Here is a 24706-nt window from a genome sequence, read left to right on the forward strand (position 1 = left end):
CCATTTTAGACAGGTTGAATTTGAGTTACCTGAAGGAACTTCAGTTCAAAATATCTGTAAAGCAGTTGGAGCTTAGTAGGTAGGGCTACATATATATAGATTTCAGAATCAGCTGCATAGAGATAGTCAAACCAATAGAATTGATGGGATTACCGTGCAACATTGTATAGAGGTCAGAGTGGAAAGGGCTCAGGACAGACATGTGGGAGATCCCCTCAGTTAGTGGATTTGATATGGATAAAGATCCAGCAAAGAAGACTTGAGATATGGACAGATAGTTACCAGTTTCTCAAAAAGTGAGAGAAGAGGGGCGGCTAGGTGGCACAGTGAATAGAGCACTGGTGCCTTTAAAAAAGCCTAAAAAATCCCCAAAAAAACAAAACTGAGAGAAGAAATAATCTTCAGAAGGCAAAAAAGGATGAATAGGGTCAGGTGCTGTCAATAACCTCCTCTGGTAAATCAGTTCTCTTAGCTATTCACTTAGTATTTTTTGGAGCAATAATATTATCCTGTTAGAATGCAGTTCTTAAAAATAAATGTTCTGCAAGGACTGAGAGTTTGCATGGAGAGGGTGATTAATTGTTACCACTGTGTCTCTTAGTGGTAGAATTCAGGAGTCTCACCAAATAGTAGACAATACTTGAGAAACTTTTTGAAGAAATGATTAGCTCTATCTGCAGGTACCACTGATGCCTAACTATGCCCAAGCTCTAGAATAATGAATTACATTTCAATAGTGCTTTAAAGTTCACAAATAGCTTTCTTCACAACAACCTTGTGAGATGGGCAGAACAAAGAAGCCATAGTGAGCTGATGAAGAGGGAAGGGGTTTACTTCAAACTCGTTAACATGCAGGTATTTCTCTTCTCATCTTTATTTTACAGATGAGGGAGCCACAGCCCAAGTAGATGAAATGATTTGTTCTTGGTCCCATAGCTACAAACTTATTTCCAGATTCCAAACCCATTTCTAACAAACCTATTTGGAAAAGACTATACAATAGGTTGTATACCCCGTCGCATTGGAACCTAAAGCTTATTTTGAGCTTTCACTTTGAGCCAGAGGGCCAAGTGGCTAATCTTAAGCAAGTATTTAGCCCCTCTGAGTCTCAGTTTTCTAGGATGTAAAATGAGGAGATTGGACTAGATTGGAGAATCATAGAACCAGAGTGGGAAAAGACCTGAGACTGTAGTATGACCTCCCTCATTTTATAAATAAGGAAACTGTTAAATCACTAGCCTAGTATCACATAGGAAGTCATCATCAGAATCTGAACCTGGCTTCTCTGACATCAGAAACTGTCCTCTGTCTACTAGGTCTTTTACAGTTGTGAATTCTGTGATTTTATGAATAGGTTTATTAGAAGCATTTGTTATAAAGTAAGGAATAAATAAGCAGAACCGGGAACTTCTGAGTTTCTATCCATTATGATATGGGACAAACAATATTTTCGGTAGTTATTACTCTCGTACAAAGTGAACCTTTCATTCCTGTAATGTTCCTCCATCCCATGCACCCCTCTTCTTTCTCTTCCTCTCTTTTCTTTTCCCAGGCAAGAGAAGGTCGAACCACCATTGTGATAGCCCATCGTTTGTCCACAATCCGAAATGCAGACATCATAGCTGGTTTTGAGGATGGAGTCATTACAGAACAAGGGAGCCATAGTGAACTGATGAAGAGGGAAGGGGTTTACTTCAAACTCGTTAACATGCAGGTATTTCTCTTCAAGTCACTCCCCTTCTTGCTTTCTCTAAAGCACTCTGTAATTGATTCTAGAACCAGGAGCCCTGTGCCTTTAGAATTAATCCAACTAATATTTGGCAGATGTGCCTTACTGGGAAACGATACCTCGAAAAAAGAAAAGATGAAGAAACTTTAACAATTGTACAGCTTGATTGAAATAGTTGCAGAAATACCTAAGATGATTAAAAATAACAATAATTAGCATTTATATAATATTTTAAGGTATGCAAACACTTTAAAAATATCTCATTTAATCCCCAACAACACAGGGAGGTAAAAACTATTATTATCCCTATTTTGCAAATGAGGAAATTGAGGCAGTCAGAGGGCAGACTTGTGCAGGGTCAAACATGCCTGAGGCTAGACCTGAATTCAGACCTTCTAGACTTCATGTTCAGCATTCTCCCCACTATGGTACTTAACTACCCCAAGAGATAACAATTCACTGAAGACAGTGAGTGAAGGAGAGTTGAAGGAAAAGCAAGTTTTTCTCCAAAAGTAAAAACTTTATTTATATACTTGTGTGTTTAGGAGATAGAAGACCAGTCTCAGAACCAGGAAGACTCAAGTGGGGCTTTTGACAAATAAAGATTCAAAAAGAGGGGTGGCTAGGTGGTGCAGTGGATAGAGCACCGGCCCTGGAGTCAGGAGTACCTAAGTTCAAAAGTGGCCTCAGACACTTAACAATTACCTAACTGTGTGGCCTTGGGCAAGCCACTTAACCCCATTGCCTTGCAAAAAAAAAAAAAAAATACAAACCTAAAAAAAAAAAATTCAAAAAGATACATCCTCTCTCAGTGCCCAAGGCAAGTCTCTATGACTCTAATTTGTAGTACAAGTATTCATTCTGTATTAGTAGAGAGGATTTCCTTACCTGATGAAATCCCAGTTCTAGGAAGAAACCTGCATATACATCCACATACCGCATAGATGTATATAAAAGTATGAGTCGGGGGCAGCTAGGTGGTACAGTGGATAGAGCACTGGCCCTGGAGTCTGGAGGACCTGAGTTCAAATTTGACCCCAGACACTTAAAATTACCTAGTTGTGTGGCCTTGGGCAAGTCACTTAATCCCATTGCCTTGCAAAAACTAAAAAGAAAAAAAAGTATGGGTCACCCTTGGCTAAGCCTAAAATGAAGTGGGATCATTTACAATGTAATCAACTATTGATGTAATAATAGTTTACATTTCTATAGTGTTCTCATGCTTATAAAAACTTTGTAAATGTTATCTCATTTGATCTGCTGGTCTGTGTGAGGTAAGGAGGAAGAGGGAAAATAGAAAGTGTAGATAAGACAGAGTCCTATTGCTGAAAACTGCAATCTTTATTGATGAAGACACCAACCAGAAAACTATAATACATGGTATGTTAGGACTGGACCTGTGTTGTCAAGAGTATGGACTAAGTCTCTCTTTTAGCCTCAGGTTTTTTCCCTTTAAAATGACTTAACAAAACATGTGATATTTCAGTGCTTTGCACATCTTCAAGTTATTGATGTCATTAATGCTACTATTTTATGCTGTCAGAAGATTACAAGAGTGATGGTGTATTTTTAGAGAAGTTACTGAAGATTCATGAAAAGCTAATAAAGACTCAGTTCAGAGCTTTTCTGGTCTCTTTCCTTATCTAGGTGTGCAAAGCAATACCCATGACATCCCCTGGGTGGTGACTGTGGTTCAGTTTTTCCCCACAGAGGGAAATACTTTTGTGAAAATAATCCCAAACAAAGCCTAACTTTTTGACTTCATGACAGCTGTGGGATATGTTTTTAGAACTTTGGAACTTCAGAACTTTCCTAAAAGCACCTGACAGTTTGAAAAATGACTTATCAAGACTTCCAGTGCACCAAAGATATTTTTTAAAACCTTTCTATTCTTGTATTAGTTGTTGTCATTTGGTACTTTCTGAAATTAAATTTGGAATCAACCACTGCATATTGAGAAAATGTCAGTGCCTTTATTCATTTTTATCTTCGTTTTCAGTGCCCAGTTTAGCACAAACATATTACTGGAATTGGGTCACCCTCAGTAGATTTCTTTCAGTCACTTCCCATATGTCAGACTTTGTTCTAGTAAAGAAAGGCAGAAACCCAATCTGTACATTCAACAACCTCATATCCCAATGGAGATTGCAATATTCAAATAACTACGATCATATTGACATATATAAAGAATAATTGTGGGGGCGGCTAGGTGGCACAGTGGATAGAGTACTGGCCCTGGAGTCAGGAGTACCTGAGTCCAAATCCGGTCTCAGACACTTAATAATTCCCTAGCTATGTGGCCTTTGGCAAGCCACTTAAGCCTATTGCCTTGCAAAAACTAAAAAAAAAAAAAAAAAATGATAATTGCTAGGTAATCTCGGAAGGAAGAATGGAGTCAAATTGGAGGAAGGCAGGAAACTTCTCTTACAGAAGGCAGGATTGGGCCTGAGTTCTGAAAGAAACCAGGAAAATCAATGGGCTGAAGTGGGGGGGGGTGGGAATCACCTTGTCTAGTGCTTGCTTCCACATATATTAATTTCCTCCTTTGTTCCTTATAGTATTATTTTCAGCTTTGCAAACCTAATATGGTGATTTATACATGCTGGATCTGTAGTCAACAAAAATGGAATCCAAATTCCACCTCAGAAACTTGTCATATGGCTCTGGGCAAATCACTTAATCTCTCTGTAAATTGGGGATAATCATAGGTTGTTATATAGATCAAATGAAATTAATGTACCTAAAAACTTTCCACAAATCTTATTGTCAGCCAGCCATTGTTATTATTTTTAATTGAAGTTTTATTTTGTTTTTCTAATTACATGCAGTGATAGTTTTTTTAACATTCATTCATTTGCAAATTCATGAGTTCCTCATTTTTCTACCACTTTCCCTTCCTCCCCCCCATGACAGTGAATAATCTAGTAAAAGTTATACATGTACATTTGTATTTAATATATTTATATAATAGGCATGTTGTGAAAGGGGAATTAGTACTAAGAGGAAAGGAAAAAAACATGTGAAAGGAAGGAAAAACTAAAAGAAGTTTTAAAATAGTGAACATTCAGACACCATGGTTTTTCCCTCTGGATATGTATGACTTTGTCCATAACAGGTCTCTCAGGGTCATTCTTGACCTCTGAACTGCTGAGAGGAGCTATATCCATCTCAGTTGATCATCTCACAACAAGGTTGTTAGTGTGTACAATGTACTCTTGTTTCTGTTCACTTCACTCAACATTAATTCATTTAATTCTTTTTTTAATTGAATTTTATTTTTTTATTCTCATTTTGTACAAATGTTTTTTTACATTAATAAAATATTCTTGTTTAAGAATAAACGAAATACCCCCCATGAATATAGACTTGCTTGAGTGAAAAAGTAAAGAGGAGAGGAAAAAAAATTAAAATTAAAAAAATAGTAATAATTGTAGGTATGGCCAGGTGGCGCAATGGACGAAGGACCAGCCCTGGAGCCATGAGCACCTGAGCCCACATCCAGCCCTGTAGACCCAACAATCACCCAGCTGTGTGACATGCAAGACACCGGATCCCCACTGCCCTGCAAAAACCAAAAAGAAGAAAAACAAAGACCCAAAATAAAATAAAATAGTAATAATAGTAGGGGTGGCTGGGTGGTGGACAGAGTATTAGCCCTTGAGCCAGGAGCACCCAGGTCCAAATCCAGCCTCAGACACCCAAAGATCACCCCTGCTATGTGGCCCCAGGCAGGCCACCCAGCCCCATTTGCCCTGTACTCTCCCCCAAATAATAATAATAATAAAAAATGTGCTTCAGTCTTTGTTCCAACACCAACGACTTTGTCACGGGTGGATCACATTCTTTATGGTAAGTCCATCGCAAAAGTCACTTCCATATTTTTCCAACGTTGCCATTGCTGATCGCAACTCCCTCCTTTCTTATTTCTCGACTACCATATACTATATTTTCCCTCTCCTTTCACTCTGACTCTGCTGTAGAGTAGCTGAGTGGTGCAGCAGACAGATCCCTGGCCCTGGGGACAAGAGACCCCTAGCCCCCATACCACCCCTTAGGCCCAGATTCACCCGTCCCTATGATCCTGGACAGGCCTTCCAATCCCAGCCCCTTGCAAGAAGTAAAAAAGAAAATGTGTTATATCTGACCACTGTCCCCCCATGGTCCATCCTCTCCTCCTTTTTTCACATCCCCACCCCTTCCCCCTGCTCCCCCCTCCTTCTTACTCTAGATGTGTATACCCCTTGAGTATATATGCTGTTTCCTCTCCTAGTCACCTCTGATGAGAGCAAAGGTTCCCTCATTCCCCCTTGCCTCTCCCCTTCCATATCATTGCAATAGCTCATTGTAATAAAGAAAAATCTTATTATATGAAATATCTTGGCCTATTCCCCCTCTCCTTTTTCTTTCTCCCATTACATTTCCCTTTTTTTCCTATTGACTCCATTTTTACACCATATTTTATCTTCAAATTCAGCTTTTTCCTGTGCTTCAACTATAAAAGCTCTCTCTACCTGCTCTATTAACTGAGAAGGTTCATATGAGTATTATCAGTGTCATTTTTCTATGCAGGAATACATGCAGTTCATCCTCATTAAGTCCCTCATATTTCCCCCCTCTCCTCCAATCTCCATGCTTCACCTGAGTCCTGTATCTGAAGATCAAACCTTCTGTTCAGCTCTGGCCATTCCAGAAGGAACCTTTGAAATTCCGCTGGTTAATTGAAAGTCCATCTTTTTCCCTGGAAGAGGACATTCAGCCTTGCTGGGTAGTTCATTCTTGGCTGCATTCTAAGCTCTTTTGCCTTCCAGTATATTGTATTCCAAGCCCTACGAGCTTCCAATGTAGTTGCTGCTAAGTCCTGTGAGATCCTGACTGCAGCTCCACGATATTTGAACTGTGTCCTTCTGGCTGCTTATAATATTTTCTCTTTGACTTGGGAGTTCTGGAACTTGGCTATAATATTCCTAGGGGTTGGTTTTTTGGGATCTCTTTCTCAGGGGGATCGGTGGATTCTCTCCATTTCTATTTTGCCCTCTGCTTCTAGAATATCAGGGCAATTTTCCTGTAGTAATTCTTTGAAAATGATGTCAAGGCTCTTTTCCTGATCATGACTTTCAGGTATTCCAATAATTTTTAAATTATCTTTCCTAAATCTGTTTTCCATATCAGTTGTTTTTTCAATGAGATATTTCACATTTTCTTCTAATTTTTCATTTTTTTTTTGGTTTTGAAGTATTGATTCCTGATTTCTGGTAAATTCATCAATTTCCCTGAATTCTATTCTTTGTCTGAAGGATTTGTTCTCCTCAGAGAGTTTTCTTATCTCTTTTTCCATCTAGCCAATTTTTCTTTTTAAATCATTCTTCTCCTCAAGAACTTTTTGAACTGTTTTATCCATTTGACCTAAGCTGGTTTTTAGCATGATATTTTCTTCAGCATTTTTTTTGGATTTCCTTGACTAAGCTGCTGACTTCATTTTCATGTTTTTCCTGCATCTCTCTCCTTTCTTTTCCCAGTTTTTCTTCTAACTCCTTCATTTGATTTTCAAAGTCTTTTTTGAGCTCTGTCATAGCCTGAGCCCAATTTCTGTTTTTCTTGGAGTCTTTAGATGCAGGACCTTGTGCTTCCTCATCTTCAGACTGAGTATTTTGATCCTTCTTGGGCTCATTTGCAAAATATTTCTCAATAGTGTTCCTCTTATTTCTCTGCTTGCTCATTTTCCCAGCCTGGGGCTGTTTTTGGGGTGCTTCCTGAGCTTTTGGGACACTCCCACAAGGGTCTCAGTGTGTGAGGCTCTGTCCTCCCTCCTGGTCTGTGAATGACCATAAGCGCCCCCCTCTACCATGGGGCTGAGGTGGGGGGGCTGCTGTTCTATGGGGGGGCCTAGACTGCGATCAGGATCTGAATGTGGTCAGAGCCCCAGAGTCCTGTTCCAGAGGCAGAGGACAGAGCTTGGCAGTCTCTCTCTCTTCTCTCCCCTCCCTCAGCTAAATGGGCTCATGCCCTGGGGGTTCCTGCTTACCTGCTCTGCCTGCTTCTGTTTCCGGATCTGGGCTGCAGAAAGACCAAGCTGCTCCCTGTGTGCCCTGAGGGCTGGGCTCCACGTGCTCGCTCTGGCAGAGGTCCCTCCTTGTTCTCCCACTTTGTGCCCAGTGCTCTCCGGGGTGTAGCTCAGGAGTCTCCCCCGCTGCTGTGAGCTGAGGCTCCCAGTGCCCTGAGGCTGCCTCCAGAGGTTGAAGTTCTTTACCTCTGGCTGGCCACCCCTCTGGCGGGCCACCCCTCCGACCCGGGGAGCAGAGCCTTTCTGCTCTTTCCCAGGGTAGGAGAACTGCCTCTCTGAGTCCCTTTGTGGGTTCTGTCCCTCGAAAGTTTAGTTAGAGTCTTAGTTTAGAAGTTTTATCAAAGAGCACCTAAGGCTGGATCCTTTCTTGTCGCCATCTTGGCTCCGCCCCCCCCCCCATTTAAATCTTACCATTTGTGATTTCTCATGGAATAATAGTATTCCATAGCATTCCTATATAATAACTTGTTCAGACATTTTCATTGTTTCAGGCAATTTCAATTCTACAATTCTACAAAAAGAGCTGCTATAAATATTTTTGAACATCTGAGACTTTTCCCATTTTTTTTAATGATTTCTTTGGGATACAGACCTACTATTGGTATTGCTAGGTCAAAGGAAATGCTCTTTGGACATAGTTCCAGACTGCTCTCCTGAATCAACTATTATTATTGTTGTTATTATTATTATTATTATTATCATTATTATTATATAAATGACTTATTTTTGTTGTAAACATCTTTGGAATAAGGACTGTTTCACTATTTGAATTAGCATCTAATGCTTATATAAGTAAGCATTTAATGGTTACAAAGTAGTAATTAATAAATGCTATTTCATTCATTCATACATTCATTTACTATTAGGCTGACTTTGGCAGAGTATTTTAATAATTAAAAAGCATTTTACCTATATTATTTAAATTGGTTCTTACAACATCCCTGTGAGATTGAAATTATAGATGTTATTAGTCTCCTTTTTCAGATGAGGAAAGCGAGCCTCAGAAGTATTAGAGATTTATTTGCACGTGATTTAGGTGTGGTCATGAGGTATGATTTGAACCTACCGTGTGGCATATACTTTTGTCCCCATTTTATCTGAGGAGTAATTAAAACTTGGACAAGTTAAGTAACTTCCCCAAATGATTGGAGCACAGCCTATATTAGGATGCCAGTGTTCTCACTCTAATATGTATAGGTCTTCCCACTAACCACATAACCTCCAAACTTTAGGTCTCTCAATCTGGAATTTAATTACATTTACAAATCCAAGATTCTCCAACTAAAACCCTTTTATAATTCTACTTTGTATTTCTTTCAGACATCAGGAAACCAGATTCAATCAGAAGAATTTGAAGTTGAATTAAAAGATGAGAACACCACTGGAATGGCACCAAATGGCCTGAAATCTCGCCTTTTTAGGAGTTCCACACACAAAAGTTTTAGAAATTCTCGAAAGCATCAGAATAGCTTTGATGTAGCTCCGGAAGAGCTTGTGAGTGTGTAAATTCCAATTAAAAGTATAATGAGGCGGGGCAGCTAGGTGGCTCAGTGGATAGAGTGCCAGCCCTAGAATCAGGAGGACCTGAGTTCAAATGTGACTTCAGCCACTTAATAATTACCTAGCTTTGTGGCCTTGGGCAAGCCACTTTGCCTTACAAAAAACCCCCAAAAAACCTTAAAAAAATATAATGAGGGCACTATTCGTAGAGACCTTTGGCCTCAGTAACTTTTAGCTCAGCTGGTCTTAATCTTTTTGTTGTCAAGTATACTTTGGACCCTGGTGAAGCCTGTGGACACGCCTAAAATATAATACATGGGATTTAAAAAAGGCAATCAATTATACTGAAATACAATTATCAAGAATCAAGGTATCCCAAAAATCTTAGCAAATTATAAGATTTAATTGTTACTAAAATTAAGTAAAATTTTATTTTCAAATAAATTGATGGACTCCTAACTCTGTAACCTAGAGCTACCTTTTATCTTTTTAAAATTTAAAAAAATTTTCTGAAAGTTCAGACACAGAAAACACACCATTTATGTTTATGTCTTGTATGCCAGATCTTCCCATTTCACTTTGTACCTTGGGAATAAAATCAACATTGAACTGTTACTATTAATAATAATATGTATAATAATATATTCCTTTATATTGGATTGTAAACAGGTGTCATAGGGACTCCTTTGGAAGAAACTATTCAGAGAACTTATTAATTACATTAAAAACTTTAGACATAGCAAAAAAAAAGGTATATTCTTTGAAATTCTCCATGGAGATTTGGATTGTGTTATTAAAACAAAGCAAAGATCTTTCGAACTGAGACTCTGGGGATCATTAGTGAACCACACCCCAGGTAGGTGGGGCAAACCAGGAAAAGCAGCTACTTTTGAGAGGTTGAACAAACAAATGGTCCCTATCGTCCAAAAAGTCCATGGAGACCATAATCCAACCTACATGGACAGCCAATGTTTTTCTGGACCCCAGCTAGACAGAATGCTGCATAAACCTCTTGTTCTTAGTCATATTCTGGGACTGATTTCTTCCTTCCCCTATACCCTCTTTCATGTCCTTTCCCTACTCAAATTCTTAGGATGACTTGATCATTAATCTTAACAATTCTGTATTGGAATGAAGTCCTTCAGTAAGAAAGGTGCATTGTTTTTTTTTTTTAGGTTTTTTGCAAGGCAAATGGGGTTAAGTGGCTTTCCCAAGACCACACAGCTAGGTAATGATTAAGTGTCTGAGGTCAGATTTGAACTCAGGTACGCCTGATTCCAGGGCCAGTGCTCTATTCACTGTGCCACTTAGCCACCCCTATTCCTTTCCTTAAAACAGAATTTGAAACAGTTATGATAGATATCCTGAAGTCACAAAAACTTTATCATACTTACTTAAATATTCCCTTAGCATTTTGAAAAGTTAAAAGATCTTAATTCTCACAGGAATGTATAGCTGTTAACAGATGTCAATACCATCTGGCTATTAGAATTAGATAGCTGTAAGCATATTTTTTTGTACTGATCAATTGACATGATCATAAGAATTTACCACAAAGATCAAGGATATAGGAAAGGAAAGCTTTCCTTTTTATTTAAATATCAGGTTCCAGGTAAGGCTATGTGAATGACTAAATGCCTTGAACCAGATTTTAAATTTGTCAGGTGAGATATTTCAAAATATCACATTTGAGAAACCAAGTTAGAAAGAAAAGTACAACCTTAAACCTTGTTGAACAATTGCCTTCCCAACCTCTCCCAGTGGGTCTGTCATCCACAATATCCATGTCCAAATCCCCTAGGGTTGTTGGCCTCATAGGCACTGTCCAATCTAAGTTTCAATACCCAGATGGATTCAAATAGAAGAACAATTTTTCAATTTCATGAAATCTTTACTAACAATTTCCTCTAATCAGACAGATGTTTAGCTCTAAACTTTCTATATGGTGGCTGTAATCTAACAGTAGCAGCAATAATATATTATTACAGAAAAACTAACAACTCATTCTATTGTTGCACAAAAGGACTTTGCTTAAAAATGAAATAAAAACTTGTGATTAAAAAAATAATGCCAATTGCCTCTAGAACCAGGCTTTATAAAATAAAATTCTATAGCAAAATATATGTTGTTATTAACCATGTTTAAAAATGATCATAAATATAAATTATTGCTTTTAGAATCCTTACAAACAATTAGAACACAATTAGGTGTTCTTTAGGTGACTTAGGTGACTTTAAAAATTTCAACAGGCGTTACCTCTTACAACAAAATATAACCAAAAAAAGTCATAAAAGAGTCATAAGAACAATCAGATTTCAACTATTATTTCCTGAAACTGAACATAGAAGTCCATACTTTGTATATGATTTAAATATCCCAAGAGCAGAGTCATTGTTGCTTCTTTTCCCTCATCCCTAACAAATGGAGCTACAGATATTGGCAGTCATTTCCATCTCACCTAAGTTTGCAATTCTACCATTCCTGTGGCAACAGCATTTTGTTGTGTTAAAATAATTGTCCCTCCCTTCCTCAGGAAAAATGTGTAAACTGGCTTTTTTCCTTCTGTGGCAGATGGTCCTTCATGCAAATGGCCCTTTTACTCACAAACTCCAAGCCTGCTTAATAATGCAAATATATTTCCCTCTTCTCCCACTCTTTTTTAACTTCTCCCCACAATCTGTTGTTTTTGCTTTAGAGTCTCTCTGTACTAATTGGTTGATGTATCTTCAGCATTTTGGGAAATCACTATTTTTCCTACTCTTTTTCTCTTATCCTTATGCTTTGCTCCTCCATGCCTTAAAGGAGAGTAGGGAAGAGAGGAAAAATGAAAGAGAGCCCAATTCATTAACTTTTTCACATGTATACTTTATAATTAATAGAGAGTTAGTGTTGAGAGAGGAGGAAAGGGACCTGGCCTGAGAAGTCTGGAGAACAAGTTCAATATCTTCCTCTGTAACATATTATCTATGTGTCCCTGAGGAAGTCATTTCATCCCTTAAAACTCACAACCAACATCTCTGAGACCATAATTTGCAGAATAGTGCATCGGCAGAGAACATTCCTCATAAGGAATTTCCCTTCCCAATAAAATCATAGTTCTGGTTACATTGTTTTATATGCTTCCCCCCCAAAAAGGAATGCCTATGCTGCATATATTCTCAACTCTATTTTAAGTCCCTGTTCCATAGCAAGTCATTGTTCTTTGATTGTTGATCCTTGCATATGAATGCTCATTTGTGTGTTAAATAATCATTTCTCTGGATTGTTATGTGTTCTAGGACCCTGATGTGCCACCAGTATCTTTTTTCAAAGTCCTGAAGCTGAATAAAACGGAATGGCCTTATTTTGTGGTGGGAACCCTCTGTGCCATTGTCAATGGGGCCTTACAACCAGCATTTTCGATAATATTCTCAGAGATGTTAGCAGTAAGTCTGAAAATATGAAGTTTATTGTCTTTCATCCAAGCCTCAGTAATTGAGTATTGACCTAATGACTGAATGAAAGTAACTGGTTAACTTTTGTTAGATCCAGTACAAGATTTTATATCTCTGTCCTTTTGAGGAAAGTGTTTTCAAGTAAAACAAAGCCAAATCCAAGCCCCTATAGAGAAGAGACTGAAATTAGTATTTTATATGAACACTTATTTAACACCTAGATGCTAGATACAAACCACTTGATATTTAAAGGCAGAAAATTAAAGTCATTGCCCTCAATGAGTTTATATTCTGTGAGAGGAGAGGGGGAACAATATAACATATCAATATTGTTATTATTATTAATAATAATAATAATAATGAAAGCTTGTATTTACACAATGCTTTAAGGGTTAACAAATACTTGTCATAGATAATTAAACTTATTATAGATAGAATTACATAAAAATTATAGATTAGATTTATCCTAGATAACTTTTTTTTAGATAATTAAACATGAGATATGGTAATAATTGGGGGGACAAACTAACAACTAAAAGAATCACTAGAAGGTAAAATTTGAGCTGATAAAGCTCATAGAACTTTGGAATGATAGAAAGTTATTCATCATCATCATCATCATCATACCAAGCATTTTTAAGCACTTTATGATTGGCAAAGTGCTTTATATAGAATCTCATTAGCATCCATTTTGGGGATGAGGATGCTAATGTAGACAGAGATTAAGTGGCTCATCCAGTGTCACACAAGTAGTAAGTGTCTGAGGCAGGAGTGAAACTCAGGTCCTTCCAACTTCAAATGTAGTACCCCATCAACTGTGTCACCTGGATGCCATAAATAATAATCATTATTATATAAGGATAATAGATATTATTATTTATATAGTACTTTATGGTTTACAAAGTACCTTTGAATAACATTGAATAACCCTGGATTAAGTAAATAACATGAGATTGATTTGAACTAGACATATGATCTGGTATAATGCATAGAGTGCTAGTTTGGGGCTCAAGAAGACCTAGGATCAGCTCTAGCTTCCTACATATTCTGACTGATGTTCTGCAGTCAGAACTAAGTCAGTTGACCTTGAAGGGGTCCAGGCAATCCCTAAGCCTTTATAGCAAGGGTATGACAAGAGCCATTTGGATATTTATAACATCGTTTACAGGTTATATTTGGTCAAACATTTAATTCACCCCTATAAAGCTACTATAGCTCTATTGAATTTTGAATCCCTGCCTCCAGCCAGACCAATGTGTCCCATGTAGGCTGGAAATTCCCCAACTCTGCTCTACAGTAATAAGTTGATTGCTGATTTGCCTCCATTGAAGAAGTTTCCTCACTGTCTTTAAAGGCCATCAAATTCAACCCCTCATTTTGCAGGTTATGAAATTGTGGCCTAGAGACATGAAATAGCTTATCCAAGGTTGTCCAAAGTCACACAGGTAGTAAAGAACAGAAGCCAAACCCTTTGACTCCAAATTCAGTGGTTTTTCCCAGCCGTCATGATAGCTGTCTACATCAGGAGTTTTCTCTACACTAATGAATCCACAGGCCTAAACAAACTCTCCATCTTTTATCAAACTGTGATTTTTAAGGGTCTAGTTTCTCAAAAAGCATTCCAAATAACCGGTGTTTAGAGCAGAAAAAAACAAAATACAATGGGAAAGTCACTTAATCCAAATGGGTTTTTTCCTTGCTCTTCTATAGATTTTTGGACCAGGTGATGATCAAGTGAAGCAACAGAAGTGCAATATGTTCTCCTTGCTGTTTTTAGGGCTTGGGATTATTTCTTTCTTTACTTTTTTCCTCCAGGTGGGTACCCATCCATCTCTTACTTTGCTTCCAAATACCTACATTCCATTATGGACCAGCCGTAAAACCAAGTGACCCTTTCAAATCCTTCAGACTAACTGAAATCACAAAATGCAGTTTGGATACAAGCTCTGATTATTTGTAATGTTCAGCCTTAGTCCTAAAGAATAGATAAATAAGCATACATCCTTTCACAGGGGTAGGGATATGGGGATGTGGGTGGAAGGGGACTTGTGTGTGTGTGTGTGTGTGTGTATGTGTGTGTGTGTGTGTGTGTGTCTCTTGGTGGTTTTGCTTAATTTTATTGATACAATAGAGGGATTCAGTATTGGGAGGTGATGGCTCTATAAAGAGATAGTTATGCTATAAAAACAGAAGTCATACAGTGTACCTCTCTCCATTGTAGGATACAATGGGAACAAAATTTTGAATGTTACAGCTGACTTGGTGGATTGTTGATTAGTTTTGAAGATTTTTTTTAATTAATAGCCTATAAGGGTTGGCTCTCTAGGGCATTGAAGGAAAAGAGATATATTGGAGAATGAAAGTAATACAAAAAAAGAGAACAATTTTTTGAAATAATAATTAAGGAAAATAAATGTCATTGGATAACTTCTTTAAAAAATGTGAATAAACTCCTCATGGTCTAAACATTGTTCTCAGAAGTTTACTCCTGAACTTTACTATTTATTATCTTAAGAGAGTTGCCTGGAGTACTTAAGGAACTATACAATGGCACATAGCCATATGTGTCAGGGGCTCTGACTCATCCTGTCTTATTTTCTGACTTCTGACTCATCCTGTCTTATTTTTACTAAAAATCGTACCTAGAAAGCTCTCTTTTTAAAAAATCAACAATAAACATTTGGGTGTGACCAAGCCTCAAAAGATTATCAATTCAACAGCTTTCAAGATCTCCTCTGGGCCTAGGATTCTATTACAGTTGAGATCTAAAGATATATGACTACTCAATTTGAACACCATTAGGAGCAATTAGAAACTCTTCTAGGATATTCACTCATTTGGATCATTACTGATGGTAGAGTTCTAAAAAGCAAAGTAGAAATCCCAAAATGGACCAGAATTCTCTTGGATGGTGAAAATTATACATAGGTGTTTGCTTCTGAGAAGTTTTTATGCCTGAGGTCTGGAGAAGATGGAAAATAATGATGGTGCTCTTTTTCTTTTCTTCTCCAACAGGGCTTCACATTTGGGAAAGCAGGGGAGATCCTTACGACCAGGCTTCGGTTCATGGCATTTAAGGCAATGCTAAGACAGGTATTTCTCTTGTTTTTTAAATTTACTGTTACATTCATGCAGAAGGGTGTAGTGAGGCCAGGACTCCTTCAACACAAATTTAACATAACCCCAAATATAACCTCTCTTAGGTGATTTATACTGTTGATGCGTGAGTGTGTGTGTGTGTGTGTGTGTACAGGAAAGTATAAATTAAAATGAGACAAATGGATTCTCTGGACTTGGTAGACTCAAATGAACATTTTCAAGACAAGAACTGTCTTGTACTCCTGGAGTTTTAATAAGTTTTATTAAGATATATGACCTAAGGGATGGCTGGGTGGCACAGTGGATAGAGTACCAGCCCTGGAGTCAGGAGTACCTGAGTTCAAATCTGGCCTCAGACACTTAATACCTAGTTGTGTGGCCTTGGGCAAGCCACTTAACCCCATTTGCCTTGCAAAAATCTTAAAAAAAAAAGATATATGACCGAAAATACCATAGTGAAGTAGCACATTGGATAAAAAATGCTCAGTTCTTCAAACTAATCACCTTACTACCTATTCCTCCCCACTCTAGAATACAACCTCTAGGTTCTACACCAAAAAAAGAACTACAGGACTAGAAACAACCATTTTCTTAGTGGTCATAATATCTAGTGTAAAGGGACCTTAGAAACCATCCTGTCCAGCCTTCTCATTTTACAGAGGAAGAAACTGAGGCCTAAAATGTTAAATGACTTGACCAAGTCACACAGATAGTTAAAATTGTGATGCCAAATTCATTGCTACAAGTTCAATGTTCTTCTCCCTCTGAAAACAGGACAGCTAACTTCTGGTATAACTTCTGCCTGAGAATGATACTTCCCAAGTCCAAGGAGTATGTTCAGTATGGCTACACTCATTCACAAGTCAACATTGAGGGTATATATGGCAATGGGAGCTTGATCAAGACTTAATATCACAATCTTCCATGTCCAAATGAAGCATGTACATACAGTACATGCACACTGTTCTTGCTGATAAGGGTTGAGAATTGTTGCTTTATTGTTGTTTGTTGTTGTTTAGGCAGTGGGAAGCATCTCTTCGTTATTTCAAGAGTGTAGAGGCAATATAGTGGATAAATTGCCACTCTTCAGGTCAGGAAGACAGGATTCAAATCCTACCTCTGCCAGATTCTGGCTTTGTGTTGGTGGGCTTTAATCTTTCAGTGCACCAGGTAATATTCTGAAATGCTGTTATAGGTGAATTGCCCTTCCTCATTAGTGGAGGAAGGTCCACATTAAGGGTTCCTTTCACTAGTGAAATCATAGGATAGAACCAAAAGAAGTTTTTTCCAAGATTTAAAGGCTATTGTTTGGCTTTGTTATAGGACATGAGTTGGTTTGATGATCCTAAGAACAGTACTGGTGCACTTTCGACAAGACTTGCAACTGATGCTTCTCAAGTCCAAGGAGTATGTAACCTGTTCTCTGCTGACATATTCTAACCTTTGATATAGCTGGAAAGTGAAATGCAGTAGAACTGCCACTTTGTGGGTGAATTATATAGCATTTTATCTTTTCATAGAATGTTGAACTAAGAATGTTTTAATATTTGCTATTTTAATTTAATTCAATCAATATTTATAAAATTCTAGATGCTTGGGGATACATGTAAAAAAATGAAACATTCCCTGCCCCCAAGGAGCTCACATTCTACTGGGGAAAGAGAAGGTAACACAGCTAAGTAAGTGGAAGCCATATACAGAGTAATACAGGATAAATTTCCCTTGACACTGTGCAAAATCCTTTAAATCAGTAGGATGTTTTTAGTCCATTAATGCCTTCCTAGTGGATCAGAATCAGTGAATTCCAAAAAGGGAGGCATTTAATTGGACTAAAGACAAAGTCCCATATTTGGCTTTGAAAAAGAAAAAAGAAAAAACAATCAGCTGCACAAGATGGAAAAGAAATGATTGGGGGGCAGTTAGGTAGCGTAGTGGATAAAGCACCGGCCTTGGAGTCAGGAGTACCTGGGTTCAAATCCGGTCTCAGACACTTAATAATTACCTAGCTGTGTGGCCTTGGGCAAGCCACTTAATCCCATATGCCTTGCAAAAACCTAAAAAAAAAAAAAAAGAAATGATTGGAAAACAATTCCTATGAAGAAAACCTTAAACATGATAGCTAACTGAAAATCACCCTGGATGTGGAGTCAGGACCTGATCTCAGATCATAGCTCAGTCACTTGCAAGCTAAGTGATCCTATATTAGTCACTTGGATGAGTCACTTAACAACTTCTTGGTGCCTCAGTTTCCCCATCTGAAAAATGGGGATAATACAATCACCTAGCTCCCAGGGTTGTTCAAAGGATCAGATGACCATATATAAAGCCAAAGTCCTTTGCAAGCCTTAAATAATAATATTAAAATAATAATAATAATAATAGAATTAAAATGAAAATAAAAATTTTAAATAAATCTTATCATTATTAATATGAGTCAAACAGTATGATGATGTGACAAATGAAAAATTTTAATGCAAGCTTATATTTCATTCATTATAATACAGAGTTCAAAATGAGATCGTAGTTCCTTGTTTTCTGTCCTAGGGACTCTGAAGTATTGTGCAAGTGGTGAGTTGTTACATCTTAAGAAAGAATTTGACCAATCAAAACCAGTTCAAAGGAGAGTAGGCAAATCCTTAAGTAAAGTGGAAACCACGCCACATTTAACTGAAGTAAATGAGTATTGTCTGTTTAGCCTGGAGAAAGGGGGAAAGATTAAGAGCAAAATAATCACTGCCCCCAAGCAAACTGAACTAGATATTCTTAAATGAATCAAGTACAAAACTGAATTGATTATCCTTCCCCTCAATCTTTCCCTCTTTGGCATTTCCTTATTATTTTTGCAGTCATTCCCATCCTTCTAGATACTCAAACCTAGACAGTCACACAGGTGCCATCTTCCACTCTTTAATCTGTTGCCAAATTCTATTTTAAATCCCTTCACATTTCTAGCATAAGGTCCCCCTCACCTCACACTACATTATTGCAAAGTCTATCCTCACCCTAATCTATTCTCTACTCGGCTATGGAAGTGATCTTCCTGGGGCACAGCTTTGACCCTGACACTTTCAATTCTGCAAATTCCATTGTTTCCTGTCACCTTCAGGATCAAATATAAAATTCTCTCGTATTCAAAAACCTTCATAACCTTTCCCTTCCCCCCACCTTTCCAATCTCCTTATATCCCTACATACTCTTAAATCAATAACACTGGTTTCTTGGCCATTTCTTGCATGAGACATTCCCAGCTCCCAGCTCAATGCATTGACTGCCCTTCATTTTTGGAATTCTCTCCCTCCTCATCTCTCTACCTCTTGGTTTTCCTTATGTCCTTCAAGTCTTAGTTAAAAAACTACCTCCTGGAAACTTTCCCCTCTGAATATCAATACCTTCTCTTTGGTGATTATCTTCAATCTATCCTATGTGTAACTTATTAATGAATAATTTGCCTGGTGTCCCTCCTGTAAACTGGGAGCTTCTTTGGGGCTGGTACAACAGTTTTGCCTTTCTTAGCACTTAGCATCACACCTAACACATGCTTATGGACTCAAATATTTCAAAGCTATATTTTGCTTATCTTCAGATGTCCATGTTGGACCATCCACAGAAGCATATGAGAAACAGGACAAGGAAAATATTCCTATTGATTAGAGTTATCCAAAAAATAGACTGGGTTCCCCTCCATTGTCTAAGTAGTGGATTTTGTATCATTGTGGACCCTCAAGCTGAGACTCGATCCATCATCATTTGTCATAGAAGGAACGGTCTTCACTGAATAGGATACATTCTTTGATGTTATTCTACTCCAAGATTTGGGTTTATTCCTTTGATAGAAGATATTGACTTCTTTTCCATCCCATTCATAAGAAGAGAGGCAAGAGATTAGAATGAAAATTTAAGGAATTAGGAAACTACCAGAGCTACTGATAGCCATGATGTAGTAAAACAGTTTGTTAAGAAATTAAAGCAAACTTCAGGGGATATAAAACATCTATCTCCTCATATGCACGGTCATCTCCAGCTCATTCCATTTTTGAACCTCCAGGCTTTTACCTAATCTGTCCTCCCCCTCCCCCAATCCATACAGTCATTTGCTGTGTTTTGCCGAGTTTAGTTCCTCTAAATCCTTCATGGGCAGCTTGGTGATGTCATAGTACATAGAGTGCTGGGTCTGGAATCTGGAGACTCATCTTCATGAATTCAAATCTAGTCTGAGACTCTTGCTGTCTAACCCCCGGGGCAAGTCACTTAATGCTGTTTGTCTCATTTTCCTCATTTGTAAAAATGAGCTAGAAGGGAAATGGCAAAGAAAACGCCAAATGGAATCAAGAAGGGTCAGACACAACTGAAGAGACAAAACATCAATGTCCTTCATATTCCTCACCTTCTCTCCATTCACACCCATCATCACCTTGCTTGAAGTATTATTAGAGCAGTCTCCAAGTCAACCCCCAGTACCTATTCTCTTTCTTCTCTAATCTCTCCTCCCCAAAGCTTCCAATTTGGTATTCCTAAAGCACAGGTTTATAATCATGTCCCTCCCCTGCTTGAGAATAAAAATAACTAGTAAGAGCTAATATTTATGTAGTGTTAATGTAAACTAACTGTTTTATAAATATTGTCTCATCTGAGCCTTGTAACAGCACTGCTCATTTTACAGATGAGATAAGTGAGGCAAACAGTTTGATTTGCCTAGAGTCACCCAGCTTGTAAGTGTCTAAGGTCATGTTTGAACTCTCATTTTCCTGACTATAGACCTTTTGCTCTCTCCATTGCTCTACCCTCACTACCCTGTATCTCCAATAGCCTATTGCCTCCAAAGATAAAATACATGATTTATTATTTAGAGAGCTTCATTGTAACTTTCAACCTAACTTTCTGATCTAAACATAGATTATTCCTCCATCTCCTCCCACTACATACACACTAGCTAGTTAAACTGGTTTTACTTATTCTCTTTAAAGACAAACCATGCCATTTCACCATGCCATTTCATCAATTGTTATTCATACCTAGAATGTGGCCCCTTTTTTCTGCCTCTTAGCAGCTCTTTTTACTTTATGACTTAGCTCAAATGTCTTTTCCTACATGCAACCCTTCCTGATGTCCACAATTGCTGGAGCTCTCCACCCACCTGTGATCTTCCACACCTGAAATTACTTTGAACTTATTTGAATGATCATCTCTAATTTTTTTATATTATAGCTTAATTAGATCTTATATTTATTTAACTTATATTATAGTCTATGTTTTAGACTTACTTACCTGTGTCCATGCTATCTTCCCTGAGTAGGATGTTCATTCCTTGAAGGCAGAGCATATTTTGCTTTTTTCTTTTGTCTTTGTGTATCTTTGCATCCAGTATCTGACAAGTATTTTGGGGGCTTAGGAAATGCTTAGTGAATGCATCAGTGAATAAATTCATTTGCTTGGAACATGGAACATGATGCTTCCTTCTTTCCTTTTCAGGCCACAGGTAGCAGGCTGGCTTTGATTGCTCAGAATACAGCAAACCTTGGGACTGGGATAATCATATCATTTGTATACGGTTGGCAACTAACCCTTTTGCTATTATCAGTTGTTCCCATCATTGCTGTATCAGGAATCATTGAGATGAAAATGTTGGCTGGGAATGCTAAAAGAGACAAGAAGGAACTGGAAGCTGCTGGAAAGGTGAGTCTGATAAAGGTTCATTTGAATGTACAATCTCTTTTGGAAACTTTGACAAGGAGTCTTGGCAATTGTCTATTATGCCTGATTATAATTTATGTAGCTTACAATCCATGACTTTGAATGATATTATTTATTGTAATCAAGTTACTGAAGAAATGTATGCGTATGAGACTTCTGAGTAGTCCACAATCTCTGACACTTTTATTCCTTATTCCTGAGATACTTTTTCAAATATATAGTTTACTATACTTACCAATTCCCACCGTTGAACTGTACTGTAGTATATGTTGATTTAATACAGAGGATCATATTGAATTCTTGGATGGATTTCTCTTCTTCATCTTCTCCAGTGGATGGTGTTACTTAAATGGTATCATTTTTATGATACTCTTTTTGTCAACACTTAGATGTTATATAATCAAATGTACCTGTAGCACTGTTGGAGTTAGTCTAGGAACTTGGATCTGTCACTTCACTAATGTACAGTTTCAAAGGGGAACTTCTTCTATCCATTCATGTCAGTCCTTTTTCTGCATATTAATCTTAGAGAAATGCTGAAGAACCCCAAGTGATTAAGTTTTGGCCAAAGTCCCTCAGTCACATGATTTGCATGTGTTAAAATTGGGATTTGAACCCAGGTCCCCTCTCCATAAATATCCTATATTTCTGTATGGTTTGGAGGTGTGTGTTATGTGTGTATATGCATCTATAAACACATATACAGACATATAAATGCATGCATACATACATACACACACACACACACACACACACACACACACACACACACACACAGTGTGAAGTAAAGGGTTGATTTGACTCTAGTAGGGGCAATCGATCAACCTCCCATAGAACAAATCAGACAAAAGTTGAATCTTCTGAGGTCTTAATTGTACCATTTCATCTAGTCTGTATCCAGCACATTGTAAACAATTAACCAATAGTTATTGAATTGAATCCTGAAGGGGATCTGAGAATGGGGGAGATATGCTGAATCTGATTACAAGAAGGGAAGAATCCTATGAGTGACAGCAAGGAAATGGCATCAAAGAGATGAAGAAGGAAAGAAAACCCCTAAAGTAGGAAGGCATAGGAAAGTGGCCAAGGACCAGGGCTCCTAGACTCTGAAAGCAAGTCTGGAAGAGGCTTTTAAAATTCTGATCAGTGGAAGAAGATAGAAAAGATGAAAAATGACAGATAATTGGATTCTGATTAAGACAAGCCTCTATTAGGCTGGGGCTTTCACAGGAGGCTCTTAAAGGCATATGTATCTAAGGTAGTTGAACTTCATAGAGTAATCCCCTGGGAAAAGATCAGAAGACTAGTACTTATAAATAAGTGAAGCCATTTTCAGGAATTCCCAGAGAAGTGAAAAGACCTAGCCAACAGACAATTTGGAGGTTAACTGTCCTGGAATCCATCAAGAATAAAGAATGCTGTCCAGGGATGGAGTTCCTGGCTACCATTGTAGTGACCTGAAGAGAATATGATGGGTTTTTCTACTGGTGAAAAATAACCAACCCAAATACATAGGAATAGTTATAAGACTTTCAAAACTCAAAGTATCAGCTAGTCAAATTTTTACCTGATGAACGGCTACTGATAAAATCAGGACCAGTCCAATGTCAGGGGCTTCCTCCTCTGTCTCCTGAAAGTCACTCTTCTGTAATATAGCATTCTTAATTGATCTGCAAACTCCAGAATTCAAATTTGTGGTTTGGCTTGAATTTTGATTTTTAGACTGTGAATCTGTGATTTCATCACCATGGAGAATTTCCAATCATCTATTTTAGGCCATCAATTTTTTTGTAACTTAATAGTCTTAAGTGTGATCTGAGGAACTAAGAGGTTGTGATTTGTTTGTCCAGAGTCATAAAGTGATAATGTGCTTTCTGACTCCAGGTGGCTTCTATGTAGTATCATAAACTGGTCTAGGCCTGAATCATGATAAATAATTGTAGCTGTGTAAATTGGGTGCCTCTTTTTATCCATGCCAGTTTTTTTTAAGTCTTTCATACTTTTGCTAAACATTGAAAACTAGCTTGAATAAAAGTTTTCAGCCTTTGGGTGTAAACCAGAAAACAAATGCATAACAAGAATTATTGTCAAAACCCTAAAATCTATGTTTTTAAAAACTACTACTACTACTACTACTACTACTACTACTACTACTACTACTAATTAGTATTAACTCTTAATAATAGTGTTATCTGTTAGTACTAGACAGAGCATTAGACTTGGAGGCAGGAAGACCTGAGTTTGAATCCTGCTTCAGATACCTACTATGTGATCTTGGTTCTCTATGCCTCAGTTTCATCTGAAAAATAGGGATTATAATACCTTATCTCTTGGGGTTATACTGGGTTAGATAAAATGAGAGAATATATAGAAAATATTGTGTAAATCTTAAAGCACTATATTAAATGTTGTTGCTGTTGTCCAGTCATGTCTGATTCTTTGTGACCCTACTGGAGACTTTCTTGGCAAAAATACTGGAGTGGTTTGTCATTTCTTTCTCCAACTCAGGAAACTGAGGCAAAGAGGGTTAAGTTACTTGCTTAGGGTCACACAACTAGTAACTATCTGAGGTAGGACTTGAATTTAGCTCTTCCTGACACCAAACCCAGCACACCATCCATTGTCCTATCTAAAATCAAAGGATTGGGGTTCAAATGTCACCTCTCATACTTCCTCACCATGGGCAAATGGTTTAGATTTTCTGGGCATAGTTTCTGTAGATGTAAAATGAAGCACTTTTTATATATTATTTATTTAGACCCCCGAGAGCCCACCCAGTTCATATATTATTAATCCCCTTTTACTAGTGATGATTAAGTCCCCCACCTAATAGAGCCAGGATTGCAATTCAAGCTACTAACTCCAAGGCGAAAATTCATTTTACTGCACTACCAAGTGAATTAGTTAAATTGAATTAATTGAACTGATCATCTTCTCCCCACAAGGACTAGACTGCATGATCTAGACTGCTGATACTTTAGCCTTGCTCTCCCAGTTTTGGTCTCATCTGGCTGTATGGCCTGGGGGTGTTTTCTCTTAACCTAAGACTTCTCTACTAAGGCTTAGATAGGTTGTAGACTACATTTGGAAAAACGAGTTCCCTCACTAATGAAATAATAGATCTTTGACTTGTTAAAATATTAATATGATAGTAAAATAATAAAGCTATCAATTTTATATTACTATAACATT

General features: G+C 37.7%; 1 protein-coding gene across 7 annotated transcripts in view; it reads left to right on the forward strand.

Annotated features, from left to right (window-relative positions):
- The window catches only part of LOC141492535 (phosphatidylcholine translocator ABCB4), a 112898-nt gene that overhangs the window by 61357 nt on the left and 26835 nt on the right, over positions 1 to 24706 (forward strand). For 6 of the 7 annotated variants that reach the window (XM_074192900.1, XM_074192907.1, XM_074192903.1 and 3 more), the window contains 7 exons: positions 1553 to 1714; positions 9111 to 9284; positions 12569 to 12715; positions 14435 to 14539; positions 15740 to 15817; positions 17147 to 17230; positions 21293 to 21496. In XM_074192900.1, coding sequence (XP_074049001.1) covers positions 1553 to 1714; positions 9111 to 9284; positions 12569 to 12715; positions 14435 to 14539; positions 15740 to 15817; positions 17147 to 17230; positions 21293 to 21496 — 954 coding nt within the window. The remainder of the gene's footprint in view (positions 1 to 1552; positions 1715 to 9110; positions 9285 to 12568; positions 12716 to 14434; positions 14540 to 15739; positions 15818 to 17146; positions 17231 to 21292; positions 21497 to 24706) is intronic. The other variant, XM_074192902.1, reaches the window with a different exon arrangement.

This window comes from Macrotis lagotis, chromosome 7 (genome assembly GCF_037893015.1).
Source record: "Macrotis lagotis isolate mMagLag1 chromosome 7, bilby.v1.9.chrom.fasta, whole genome shotgun sequence".
Lineage (NCBI taxonomy): Eukaryota > Metazoa > Chordata > Mammalia > Peramelemorphia > Peramelidae > Macrotis > Macrotis lagotis.